Raw genomic sequence first — 14,867 nt, 5'->3', positions numbered from 1 at the left:
CTTTGCAATTGCTATGCTCATGAACAACTTAATAAAATTTACATATTCAATAGGAACTCCATAATAACGCAGGACTCTCCACAAAATTAGCCAGTGCACACTATCAAAGGCCTTTCATAGTCCACAAACGTCATCAAAAGTGGATTTCTATATTCTACACATTTCTTTACCACACGTCTTAAAATGAAAATTTGGCCCGCATGACTTCTACCTTTTCTAAATCCTACTTGTTCATCTCTCGGCTTTTTATTAATCTTTCTCTCTAGTCCCTTAGAATGAGCATACTATACTGTATTTTCATGACAACTGGCGTTAGTATGATACCTCTGTAATTATTGCAATCAGTCAGATCTCCTTTTTTTTTTCTTTTTGCCATGTTCATCAACACTCCCAGCTCACATTCATCAGGTTGTTCCTCTTTATGCCACATTCCACAAAATAATCTTTCAAGTATGCTGGAATCACTTCAATTTCAGCTAATATCATCTCGGCGGTTATTCCATCGTATCCAGGAGCTTTCCATCTCTAGTTTTTTAGTGATGGCTTCGACTTCAAACACACTGAATTCATTCATGGGCACATAAGGGTCTTCCTTAGTTTCAGGTATATCAATCAAATTATTCCCTTTATCTCCTATTCATAACCTTACTAAAGTATTCCATTCAACATTGCCATTCTTTATTTTCTGTTGCTATAACAGACCCATCTCTTTTTGAAGGGTATGTTCTTCTTCTTTGCCCCAGTAGAGTTTTCATTAATTCTGTGAGCAATGCTAACACCATAGCCACTCCCTGAATTCATAGCTTTCTGTCAGCCTCACCTGCTTTTCTATCTAAATATTCTCTCCAGTCATTCCTGGCTTTTCTTTTGACTTCACTGTTAATACTATCTTGTAATTTACATTGCTTCCTCGAAAACTTTCAATAATCAATTTCTGTCTTATGTCTCCTTTTTATAGTGTACCACGTATCATCTGATATCCAGGAGTTTCTCCTAGTAACTGCATGTCCCAAAACTTACTACCAACTGACTGATATATTATGTTCTTAATATCACACCATTCTTCATTAGTTGTCTGCTCTTCGTCTCTTAAAGTCTCTGACTGTAAATCGATTCCTACATTCAATTGCAAAGGTTTCTCTGTGCTCATCTTCTAGAAGCTTAGTTGTATCAAACCTAGGTAGTCTTATCTACATTTCTGCTGGGTGCTTTGTTTTAATTTCAGTGTGGTAATGAGGAGCTGGTGATCACTACCTATTTTAACATCTCTCTAGCTTTTTACATTTCTCAGTCCTCCTACTCTCTATTAATGTCTGTGATCTATCTGATTTTTGCAATTGTCACATGTTGAAGTCCATGTATATTTGTGGATGTCCTTGTGCTGGAAAAGAGTACCTCCAATAGCAAGATTGTTTGTTGAACAAAAATTATAAAGTGCCCCATTTTCATTTGGTAAAGGTCTTTATCCTAGCGTGCAAACGATGACAGTTGAACAGTGAGATCCTGGTGACAGCGGCAAGGGATTGCTGTAAGAGTAAAAATTAAATGGTAAAAGAGGTAGGCGAAAAAAGAAAATTCTTGTGCATTGTTATTGCCGTGTGCTAGAAAAAAGAGGAAGAAGAAAATTCAGTGTAAAGAGTGTTTGCAAAGGCAATAAAATTTGGTTAGTCATGTTACATTATACTAAATGGTAGATGTAAAATGAATCAGTACTAGATTTCATAAATTACATGAATAAATCCAAATACGTTTTACAATCTCATCTCGAAACTGGAGCCTACAAGTACAGGATAAGAGTACGAGTTATGAGACGAGTGTTTTTGTGGTGAAGCCCTATTACAGGAAGCATTACTTAATCTGTCAACAGGACGTAACTATACATAACGTTAATACACATTACAACAAGGATCTCTAAGCAGAGTTTGTCTAAAATTATACCAGAAACTTGCAGTGAGATCTATTTAGTCCTAAAAAATGAAATTTCATACACTTTCTAATTTAATAGTTTTCGCTTCACCTATTCTTCGATAACACAAGTAATTTTAAGGTCCCGAGTTATTTTATAAATTGCTCCAACTCGTGCATCACGATCTATACGAACATCGGCCATTGCATCCAAAAGGCTGAATGTGTGTTATTTATACAACTATCAAGTTTAAAGTTGCCTCATGGACTTAATAAAACTTTGAAGTTTAAACTTAAAGATGGAAGATATACCAAACGTATATCACTGGCATTAGTTAAAAACCTAACTTTATACGACAGGCAATGACATCTCCCCAGTCTTTAACTACCAATCAGCACAGCAATTGTTACCAAGGTAATCATTCAAAAAAAAAAAAACCCTAGAACGAACCAGAGTTAATACAGATATGACTCTGTACCAAACTTTGCTCGCTGCTTCTGAGCTTCTGACGTCACCTGAAACAAAGTTCATCGAACAAAACTCGTTCATGTGGATGAAGCATTAGCCTCTGCAGTTCTTCATAGTATTCAAATTTCCTTTCTTCAAAGGAATCATCTGTTGGTGCATAACAAACTATGATACTCATAGTTCACTGCTTTGATTTAAACTTTGCAAGCAACAATCTACTATTTACAGCTCTTCATAATATTAATGCATCATTCCTACCCCTCCGCTTCCAACCCCGTCTGTTTTTCCTGAGTATGTATATATATATATATATATATATATATATATATATATATATATATATATATATACCAATCCCATCACAACGTGTTTCAGTTAGGGCCAAGATATCCAAACTATATTTCATAAATTTACTCTCCACTTGCTGTAACTTACCAATCTGATTCCTTGTCCTAACATTCCAATTACCAATTTTCAAATTTTTCTTAAAGTATTTATAAACCGGGAGATTCTTTGCACCCCGCTACGCCAGGAACTGGGGGCCATTCTGTAATTTTCGCTTTCCATAGACTGACTAAATCTGTAGACGATTCATTGGCTAAATCCATCAAAGGATAGCCAGTTCCTTGATGTGCATGCCTATCTAACTAAGGCAAGTGACCCCTGCTAGTCCATACTAATTCCAGGGAGATAATCTGCCAGGCATCAGGAGTAGAAGCTGTAAAGACATCTTGTCTATCGCCTTAAACCCAATCCATCGCCCTGCTGCTAGTGACTTCCACATTTAGGGGGGCATTTCCTCCACACCAAAGTTCTCGTTACTCATCTGCTAATATAACAGTTGGTAATCATAGATTGCTAAGATATACCGCCTAGCATTAGTTTAGTCCGATCCTATCTATCTTGGATCCAGATTAAACCAAATTGCACAATTTGGCTCCTTAATAACAAAAAGTAGACAATTGACAATGCTACGACACTAACAAAAACTTAAAGCAGCATCTTGTTGAAGATGATTTAACTACTACTAACAGTGGAACACACTCCTCTAAATATTCCCATAACTTACCATTCCTGCTAACTAATTACTTTCGCCAATTTTGTTGCGAAGGTTAAATTTTGATTGGTCTGTATTTATTTATTCATGTTTGTTACCCACTGTTTGTGTGTTTCTTTGTTTGTGATACGCGTAACTCACAAAGTATTTGACCGAATCTCATTAAATTTGGTGGCATGATTGGCCATGATTCAAGGATAATTTCATTAGATTTTGGGAGTGATTGGGCCAAAGGTCAAGGTCGCGAATAGGTCAAAAACATTTTTGCTGTCTTGGTTACCTTTTATGCGATTTGCATGAAACTAGTGCCAAAATATGCATAATTCAATTACCCATCTTGTGATACACATGAAATAGCCATATGCATGCACTCTACCGAGTGCCCTTTCTGGTTGGTTATGCGTTCACTAACGAGCAAAGCAAGTTTGTAACAAGTCTAATATGTCAGTGCATTTTATTTATTATGTCTACGCAAATACATTTGACCACATGACTTCTGTTACATTTGTTTATTGGTCTGGAAAATAATTTGTTATATCTCGTTGAAATTTCCCTATGTATAATTTTGCATTAATACTATAATTACAATATTTACTTGGAAATTCTGAGGTTAATCTAATTTAACTTGCATTGTTATACAATACATATGAACCATTGTAAGATATTTGAATTAAACAAAGTCTAGATCAGTGAGCGTTTGTCTACCCACGATCAACCTATACACAACATACAGTATCACTACAAATGAGATATACTGTTCTCAGTTATGTCCAGATTTGATAAGCTTTCACCTTTTATATCTAACATATAGCAATTTATGCCTCCGGACTAGTACTTTGGTAACGTGTTCGCCTAGAATTTGCATGACAGCAGATCGATCCCAGCCCAGGACCTTGAGTTTAAGCCGTTTACTGGGCAGAATACTGCTATGGTTGGGCAACACAGTGGTGGGTAACCCTGTCCACACGATCGAGCATGCCTGACGGGCAAACAGTGATACCAGACCACAATAGTTAGTAAGAATGAGGGTTAATGACGTCAGAAGCGGGAAAACCACAGACAGGATCTGGCATCATACAGTGTTGCCAGATCCTTGCCTTTAGTTTCCCCGCTTCTGACGTCATCTACCCTCATTTTCACTAACTATAGTGGCCTGGTATCACTGTTTGCCCTTCGGGCATGCTCGATCGTGTGGACAGGGCTTTAGGCATGCTGGCTGACGTTTTGATGAGTGTCTATTCTGATGATACTGGAACTGAAGCCAGACACCTTTTTTATTATCAAATTAAAATTATCTTCAAACCACAAAAGTACCTTTTACAAATTAGGAAATACCAGTTGTATACTCAAGCTTACCACAAAATCGAAATTATCGTTATCTCGGATCCCATATAACCTTAATCTCTTATCATTGGGTAATCTACTCACATTGATATTTCAACTAAATTCTTTCCCTTCTGCTGCTCTATTTTTGTCTAATGGCCTACTTTTCGTATGTGCAATTAAGATATACTATGGTTCTACAAGGCATTTTTAATTGATTTGGTTCCTTCCTTAAAAAAATAAAGACTATCAGTATATAGATTCAAGATACCTATTATATATGGGACAAAGCAAATTTACACACAATTCAGAGCAAAGATTATTATTCCCAGAAAGTCGGATCACACAAAATCTAACACAATGCAATATCAATATTAATCTACAATTTCGAACGTTCTGTAATTAATGGAGTATTAGTAATGTAATTTTATAAGTTAAGAAGAAGAGTATCTGCATACTGTAAATAAAAGATTAAAGTATTTGCAGGATGTCCTGTTCAATTTCATACTGCACAAAACTGATACTCCCCATAGTTATGTTTGTTTGCATACTTTACTTTTATTTTAAGGGCTGCTTTTCTGGCCCTATACTGCAGGGGAACCCTGCTCTTTACAGGACCTTTCATAATTCATTTTACTGTATACATTCCAAGGCATAAACTATTTCACATCGCATATTGCTCGTTTATTGTCAACGGGATCCTGATTATCAAATACAATCGATCTTCAAGAATTGTTATTTCTAAGTTTTTTTCAAACTTGTCAGTACTAAACACTACCTACACTGGACATTGAAGGTACGTATGTACTGTACACAGAAAAAAAACTGTCAGTGGACGGGTAGTCCGATGCCTACCGTAAACATTGGTCGGGTGACCAGAGTCATGAATCAATGGGTGGTTGGGACCTTCCGTACGTTCGTTTTAGATTGTCTTGCATACAGCAAGACACGGGATCCTCGTGCAAGAGCCTGTGTCGTGCTATATATAAGGTAATCTAAAACAGACGAACGGAAGGTCAGAACCACCCATTTATTCCTAACTGTGGTCACCACCATTTCAATGCCTTTCATTTTTGGTGTCATAATGATTCGCACATATTGTGCACCGGTAATTTTTTTTTTACCCTCTGTACATAATATAGCATTAGTTCCTTGTATGACTTTAGCTTTAAATGACCTCATTGAACTCTGCACCAAGCCATATAGACAAAAAATTCCATAAATACATCGAGTTTTCTCCATATTTGGCCACTGCTGATCAGTATCTCATTTTCACAAAATTTTGCATATTTTCTAATTTTCACTGGGTTTGGCGTGAAAGAGCAGCATTATGGTCAAAAGTTTTTGCACACATTCCCCGTAAAGTTGACGTGCAATGATGCCCTGTTAAATACAATGTGTCAATAAGCCACTTGATGATGATGATAGTCTCTCCTCTATAATAAACGAGAAAGTATCTGGATTCCAGTCACGCTTAGCGACATTACCAGACGCATAACTATTCGGTCTCTTCCCATCCCTCGGAAGTAGTAGGGGAGAGATAGTCATAACGTGGTTTGTGTGCGCGCGCATATCTAAATATTTAGCAGTTATTTTTGACGGGTCACGTACACTAGTAATAATAATAAGAGCCTAGACGCAATCCCAGTCGAGAAAGTTCAGGAACAGTTATTCAATCCTGTTCGTAATACTAGGCAGGCAGTTAACTCTAATAGCCAGGCCTTCTCCGTCATGAGGCTCAATACTACACAATATTCTAGAAGTTTTATTTCAGCTGTGACAAAGTTGTGGAATGATCTTCCTAAACGGGTAGTTGAATCAGTAGAACTTCAAAAGTTTAAAGTTGGAGCAAATGTTTTTATGTTGACCAGGCGGGCATGAGTCTTTTCATTGTTTATATATGACATATCTGTTTTTGACGTTGTTAATAGTTTATATATGACATATCTGTTTTGACGTTGTTACTTTTTTAAAATGATATATTGTTAATTTGTTCTCATTTATCTATTTCCTTATTTCCTTTCCTCACTGGGCTATTTTTCCCTGTTGGATCCCTCGGTATTATATCATCTTGCTTTTCCAACTAGTGTTGTAGCTGGGCTAGTAATAATAATAATAATATCGACATTGATGACCGTGTTGTTCGAAGGATGCTTCGGTGTAACTTTAAAACAATTCACCATATTTTGTTCCCATTCCACTGGTGAACATTCTATAACGTTGGAACTTGCTAAGTAACCTTATGGACATTTCGGGTTCCCGATTCGAATGTTGGCATATTTTGTATGTTGCTACATTTGCATAACATTAGGTATATGGTTGGCATTTCAAATTGCTTAATTAATTCCGTCTTCTTCCCAGTTCGATTTGTAATCGGCATAAATTATATTGGAAGCAGTAGCTGTTTTAAACCAGTTTCATTTTTTTTTTTTTTTTTGCAAATTTTTTTAGTTTTAAACCACACTAAAATATTTCATATTATTATCATTGTCATTACTAGATAAATTACAACCCTAGTTGGAAAATTAAGACTTTAAGGCCAAGGGCTCCGAGAGTTAAAATAGCCCTGTGAGGATGGAAATAAATAAAATAAAATGACAGTAATTAACAATTCAAAATATTTTTTGAACCATAACAATATTGAAATAGATCTTTCACATATAAACCATTAAGAGGGAATTATGTCAGCCTGTTCAACATAAAAATATTCGCTGCAAGTTTGAACTAGATAAGAAACCTATGATATAACCAAGTAACAAAAGCCAAATAAAATTCCCTCGAAGTTATGAGCTATCACAGTATCCACACACACTACAATAATGTTGATTTTATTAGTCTTCAGTCGTTTTAAAAATGCATATCTCAAGGCTTAAGATTGATATATCAATCTCTGGATAACTAAACGCTATTTCATTTAAATGTCTGGTTTGATCTGGGCGTATTCGATTCGGATTAACAACTGGTCGCATTCTCCTTGGACCTGGTTTGTTCCGGATCGCCCTGTATGTCAATACTTCCGTAATCTGTACTTCTTATCGAAGGGTGTCGATCATTAACTGCTTCGGATTCGTCTTCTGCTTGTATGCAAGGACAAGGCGCGTAATGTATCAGAGCGACCATTACTCCTGTAAATAAGATGAAAAAGTTATTAAATTTTCTCACGCAATTGTTTGAATTATATATAGCTTTCGTTTACATTACCCTAATAGAGAATCTCTCTCAGAAACTTATCAATCATATCAAAGGTAATCAACTCAGTTATAATACATATGTCATGTTGACTTAGATAGCTCTTACTTCCAATATCCTAATACTCTCTCTCTCTCTCTCTCTCTCACACACAAAGTTATCAATCATATTAAAGGTAATCAACTCAATTATAATGCATATGTCATGTTGAGTTTGATAGCTTTTGTTTACAATACCCTAATAATCTCTCTCTCTCTCTCTCTCTCTCTCTCTCTCTCTCTCTCTCTCTCTCTCTCTCTCTCTCTCTCTCTCAATTAATGATTATGAGAACAAACTCAATTATCATGAATGTGTCATCTTGACTTAACCCCAACTAAAAAGTTTTATTTTCGTTTCATAAAACATATTGGTACTACTTGGCTCCTCGACCCCAGCGCTGGGCCTTATTATGACTCAATTTAAATCTAGCCATTCAGTATCGAGCATAATAGTAAAAGACAAACTAAGGTTTTCTGAATAGTTTAAAACCTTGGGACATAATGGTATTTGTTTATGCAGATGTATGTGATAATACAATTATACAAAACTTTTTAAAATTTAGGAACTATAATAATAATAATAATCATCTATATGATAATGAGTAAAAATCTGTCCATTATATATATATATATATATATATATATATATATATATATATATATATATATATATATATATATACTGTATATCCAGATACACTGTGGCATTGCATTGCCAGACTTATAACTACTCGGTCTCTCCTCACCCCTCGGGTAAGGAGCAAAGGAAGTAGTCATACCCCTAATGCGAGGGGTTGTAATTAGGGAATGGGGAGGGGTTATGAAGGGTTAAATGTGTGTGTGCATATTTACCTAAATATTTAGCCGTAATTTTTGACGGGTTGTGTACACTAGTGTTAGTAATAATGATGATGATGGTAATCAAACCAGAAGGAATTGCAGGATATAAATCTCAAAACACTATTTCTGGCTGAAGCCTGAATCCAACTGGACCAACACCAAAGCTATCACAGCAACATTTTAACTTACCATTTGTTCAAGAAGCAAGAGCCCGTGTTACGCAAAAACAGCAAATTTAATTACTTACCAAGAACAACCACAACAATAAACCAGTAAGGAGGTCGTGGCTGGAGGACCATGTAAGTAATGTTGGCCAGGAACAGAAGAGCAACTAGCGTGTAGCCGGCAATTCTAAGACGCTTTGGTGTCTGGAAAAGAAAAAAATGATAAATATAAAAAATTTCTTTGTAGATGAAATCTTTGGAACGGCCAAGCTAATTTTATAACTTAGCCCTGACCCAAACAAAACTAAACAAAATGGGGAAGAAAAAAATGTATGGATTTGACAGTAAACAAGCAATATGCGGTGTGAAATGCCGACTGCCTTGGAATGTAAACGACAAAAAGACACTGAAGGTCCTGTAGAGTAGGGTTCCCCTTCAGGATAGGACCATAAATGCAGCCCTTAAAGTAAAGTTTAACGCCGATGGGAACTATATATCTCTGTCGTTTAGCCTTATTAAAGAATAAAATTACTAAGACCTATTGATTGGGGAGTATTAGAATTATCAGACCATTTATTAACCCCCTTTGAGTAGATTAAATCAAGCGGTGTCGATTGATAGTCACCTCGAGAAGAGGGAAAGTTACAATGGCTTCTACAAATGACCAGCAGAAAATCAATAAGCAAAGTAAACATTAGTGATGAAAATTATTGATTTCAAAGCAGGTACATCCCTGATTTTTTTCGGAGAATGTCTACTCTGAACGGTAAAAATGTCTTTAAAATGGTTGTGAATCATTTCCTATTTCTCAAACCAATAGTTCTAGAATCATGTAAAAAATATTTTCACAAATCAGTATGTTTCTAACTTAAAAACATATTTAGAAAAATAATAAAATTGTAATTTTTTATATTATAATAGATATTATAATGTATATACAAAACTTTAAAATATAATTTGTAAATGTATATTTCTTGATACAAGAAACAAAAAAAAATGTAAGTTAATAAAATGTAACTATTTTCATAATAAAAGATAAAAAAAATAGTTCTATTGATTACGCTACTCTCCCCAAATGGGGAATGTGACAAACCATGATAAATGGTTATCTCTTTAGGAGGAACTATATGGGATAATCTGGCCCAGTCAAATTATGAATATTCCTATGCTAAAGTTTACAGATTACTGATAGAAATTCTTGTGCTGGTTCTTGGTTCCTAATTGCTCACTCCGCAAAATAATTTTTCGGGCACTATCAATTTATAGATCGGTGCAAAGCTGCTAAGCTTATTCTTAGTATTATAATTAAGCTTATTTTACCTGTACCATAAACAGATTAATAATGATATTCTCAGTCTTTACGTTTATCCCTACCTATCTTGAAATCAGCTAGAATAACACCTTGCTATCATCATTTTGGCAACCTATTGTCGTCAGTTTGGACTTTTTAAATCCTTTCTAAGGCATTGCCCTACTTATAAATGCGACCAGATCCCTGCTATGAATTTGCAACGTTCCTACATTTATGTCTAGTTTCATTAACTCCTAATTTTGGGCATGAAAAATGTTCAGTAGTATCTTCTTCATCTTTGCAAAGGTCACACAAACTATCTGCATATTTTCCCAGATAATTTGAGCATATTTAATCTTGTCTTCATTTCAACGGTTGCCTTATCCAGACCAATTTATCTGATATAAGGATGTGGGCCATTTCCTTCTATGAATCTTAATTTTTTCATCACTTTTCTTCAGTAGTTTCCTCTATCTTTTTCATAATTCTCTTCTTGATTTCTTTATTCAGGGTCCTTTTCTACAAATTTACAGATTACTAATAAAAATGTCTGTGCTAGAAGTTTACAGACTACTGATGGAAATTTCTGAGCTAAAGTTTACAGATTACCGATATAAATTTCCGTGCTAGAAGTTTACAGACAACTGATGCAAATTTCTGTGCTAGAACTTTATAGACCACAGATGGAAATTTCTGTCCCAGAAGCTTGTGGACTACTGATGGAAATTTCTATGCTAGCATACTTTACTTACTTACTTTGACGGCCGTTTTTCCAGTTTTATACAGCAGGGGAACACTACTCTCTACAGGATCCACCACAGTCAATTTATCTTGTTCGTTCAAAGCATTCAACATTTCATACCACCTATTGCTCATTAAGTGATAAATCTTCACAGTCAAAGGACTCGCAGAATAAGAGTCTTCAGTTTTCTCTTGAAAGCCTTAATATCTTCAATCATTCGGGTATCTTGTGGAAGCCTATTGTATAGTCTCGGGGCTGCCTATTTCAAGTCCCTAGAGCCTACAGTAGACATATATCTAGGTTCTAATAGTTTGAAACCATCTGTAACTGTTCACGTGTCAACACGATTTGTTGGCTGCACAAAATTGGACGACCGGTGTAGCAGGAAATTTTCCCCCCTGACTGAAATTCCTCCCGAGAAAATTAGCCTATAAGATCGAATTCCCCCCGGGAAAAGCAGTCCGGGTTGTTATTCCCCCAGGGGGAATTTCAGCCCTAAGATATTGTCCCCTCCTAGGCCATTTCTCCCCCACCCTCCCTTGCAGAGAAACTATTTTGATGAATTAAATAATCAACGGTAAGTTCGACAAAATATTAGGAATATATATATATATATATATATATATATATATATATATATATATATATATATATATATATATATATATATATATATATATACAATGTTACGCAACGTTACCAATGTTACGATGCCATTGCTAACGTTAGCAATGCTACGATAATATTGACATAGTTATTTTAAAGCATTTTTTCCATATATCCTTTACACAAAATATAAAAAGGTACAAAAGGGTACAGAACCTAACAAACCCACCTAACCTAACCTAGAAATTCCCAGGTCACAACCCCTAGCCAGGAGCAAGCCCCCGGACCCCCTTCCCAGGTCACAGCCCCTGGGCGGGGCAAGCCCCCGGACCCCCTTCCCAGGTCACAAACTTGTACTGGCAAGAGGTAATGTTGAACTGCGCACTCTAAAAACATTAAAATTAAAAGAAATTAATGATTTACTTTTATGACCAGGTGTAATGGTCTTTCTCCCCCCGTCTGAATTAATGGTTACCTCCACCAAGCAAAGGGGGAATCTTGGCCCAGAGGGGGGAATATTATCCTGGGACAAAGTTCCCCCGGGGGGATCCTGGACCATATTTCCCCCGGGGTAAAAACAGACCATTACACTGGTTCTGATAACTTGGTGGGTTATTGTACATATTTCAAACTTAATTCTCGCTTTCATCGCCAGCCAATATAAACCAATTAGTATAGGAGTGATCCTTTCTCGAGGTGGGACATCTTGTATCAGTCTTGCTCTGTTTATTATGCTTTGTAATTTTTTAAGTTGTACTTATGGTAAATTGTAGTTGAGGGAGTTACAGTAGTCAATCCTGGTAATAACACAGTTTATCGCAAGTTTCTTTACAAGTATTAATCTAGGTACTTTTTTATATAAATGCAATGTTTCTGAGATGATAACCAGCAGTTTTTACTGCATTATTTATTTGGGCATTGAGGGACAAGTTACAGTCAAGAGATATGCCTAGGTCACCAACTATAATAGACATCGGGACTGAGTCGCTATTAATGTTTATTTGAATGTCACCTAAGTTTCTTACGTTGTTTTTCTTTCCAACCACTATAAATTCGGTTTTGTAATTTAATTTTAGTTGTTTAATTGTCATTCATTCCCTAGCACTATCAAGGATTCGGTTTAGAGTTTCAGTAGTGTCGTCTATATCATTTATGGAGAAGTAAAATTGTGTATCATCCGCACACAGTTTGAACTTCACACCGTGCCTTTGTAGTATGTTCAATAGACCAATGGTATATAGATGCAGAATAAGATTAGGCCAAGTACATTCCCCTGAGGTACCCCTCTGTTTAAAGGTTCATGTGATGAATAAGAGTTTGAAATTTGCACACAGTAATTTTTGTCAACCAAGTAGTCTTTTGGGTATTCGAAAGCTTGATCTTCAACACCAATGGACCGTATATAATTTAGTATTAGTTCATGCACAACTGTAACAAAAGCAGATCTTAGATTCTGTTATATTAAAATGCCACAATTATTTTCATCTATCCTTTCGAGCATATCACTTAAAACAGAACAGATGGCTGTCTCTATGACGTAAAATTTTCTGTAAGCAGACTGGTTGTCTGGCAAAGCTTCTATTTCTTCTAAATGAATTGGACTGAAATTAGCCACCTAAAACCCAAAATTCTGAAAGTTAATGAAGATGACCTGCTGCGGATAACTAAATGCAGAATAAAATATATATACAGATTATCGTAAGCTTCAAATACCTAATTTAAAAAAAAAAAAAAAATAAAAAATTCTTTTAACTATTTTCGGATATTGTGGTGCTGTTTTATCGCTAAAATTTTTGCGTATACTTATTTCACCAAGAAAATATAAAAGCTATTTAGGACAATTGTTTGACCACGAATTTGCAAGCATTCACAAAATAGAATGACAAAATGAAAAGGGCAAAACAGATATACAACAAAAATATTGATAGGCGATAGGCAATAAACAACGTTCTTATGCCTAAACATTGTTTTTGACCAGACATAAGGAAATTTTATTCTCAAAACGACTGTTTCAATTTTTTCCCTGTTGGCGCCCTTGAGCCTATAGCATTCTGCTTTTCCACCTGGGATTTTATCTTGGCTGATAATAATGATAATGATAATGATAATAATAATGATAATGATAATGACAATGATAGTAGGCCTAATTAACCATGGTCATGGTTCTCTGGAAACCTGGCTCATTTTGAGAGTAAGCAAAACTCAGATCGTTGGGTTATCTTACCAGCCTCTTCTTAAAAGATGTAGATTCACGACGCTCCATTCCGAATTGTTATATACCTTGCAATCTACAGAACTAACTGACCCATTCGTGTAAATATGAATAATTTCTTGGAAAATATTCCTCGTAAACAACTAGCTTTAAAATTTCTCAAACCACTTGCAAGTCGTCAGCATATGTCCTTCAAGTTGTTCTTAAGTTCATGGTTCGTTTGAACAAAATAGTAATATTTTGTGAACCAACTTTCTATGCCAATTTTGTCTTATCTCTGTCACGAACAATCCATTGTACAACACTACAATGGTCCCAGAACTTCCGCCACTAAAGTTCGCTTGTCTTATCACTCTTCTTCATCAGCTACAACGAACGAAATTAAGTCACTGTAAAGAAAAGATATACTTTTTCCACACTCAGGACTAAGAAAATAAGAAATTGATAAGTATGAAAATAGTAATAAAAGAACTTGGAAGATGTAGGAAATTCATAAGTGGGCCGAGCAATTTTACAAACATAATTATATTAGGATGACGGTCAATAAACGCGAGAGCCGTCACAGAGGTTTCTATTATTGCTGCTATCGAATTTTTATCATTTACTCCGGTTTTCACTACGTTAACTTTTCGTCATAAATCTACATTTCACGCTTTACTGTTGATACACAGTGCAGAGTTAACTATGTCAGTAATAAATGCAACATTCACTTATCCTGAATAAAGCCGTAAAACCACTGAGTGTGACTGCACCGGACGCCCTCTTCTTACTCAACGACCCTATTACCCAGCACATATTTGCAGTGACGTCATGATAACGGGGTTTATCTGTTACACCCCCATTAGGTAATTATTAAAGACTACAGAGATACGTATCTGGACTTTAACCTTAATTTAAAGTTAGAAAAGTCTTAAATAGCATTTATTGGGATGTGAAATGTAGCCTAATCCTATTACTGTAGATATTTATAAACGCGTGTAGGCCTATTGGTCGTATTAAGTTGCTGTTGTCATGATAACCAGATATCTGTC

The 14,867-nt window shown here is 35.6% G+C and overlaps 1 protein-coding gene across 1 annotated transcript; it reads right to left on the bottom strand.

Annotated features, from left to right (window-relative positions):
- Positions 1-7,352: 7,352 nt before the first annotated feature.
- On the bottom strand, positions 7,353-14,223 carry LOC137625329 (uncharacterized). Its single transcript, XM_068356172.1, has 3 exons — positions 13,849-14,223; positions 9,069-9,189; positions 7,353-7,879 (listed from the first exon to the last, which is right to left on the bottom strand). The coding sequence occupies exons 1-3, from the start codon at positions 13,885-13,887 to the stop codon at positions 7,707-7,709; spliced, it is 333 nt and encodes a 110-aa protein (XP_068212273.1). The 5' UTR covers positions 13,888-14,223; the 3' UTR covers positions 7,353-7,706.
- Between the last annotated feature and the right edge of the window lie 644 nt (positions 14,224-14,867).

The sequence above is a fragment of the Palaemon carinicauda genome, chromosome 2, assembly GCF_036898095.1.
Source record: "Palaemon carinicauda isolate YSFRI2023 chromosome 2, ASM3689809v2, whole genome shotgun sequence".
Taxonomy (NCBI): Eukaryota; Metazoa; Arthropoda; class Malacostraca; order Decapoda; family Palaemonidae; genus Palaemon; species Palaemon carinicauda.
Note: the sequence above shows the minus strand (reverse complement) of the source record. Positions and strands in the feature narration are given on the sequence as shown.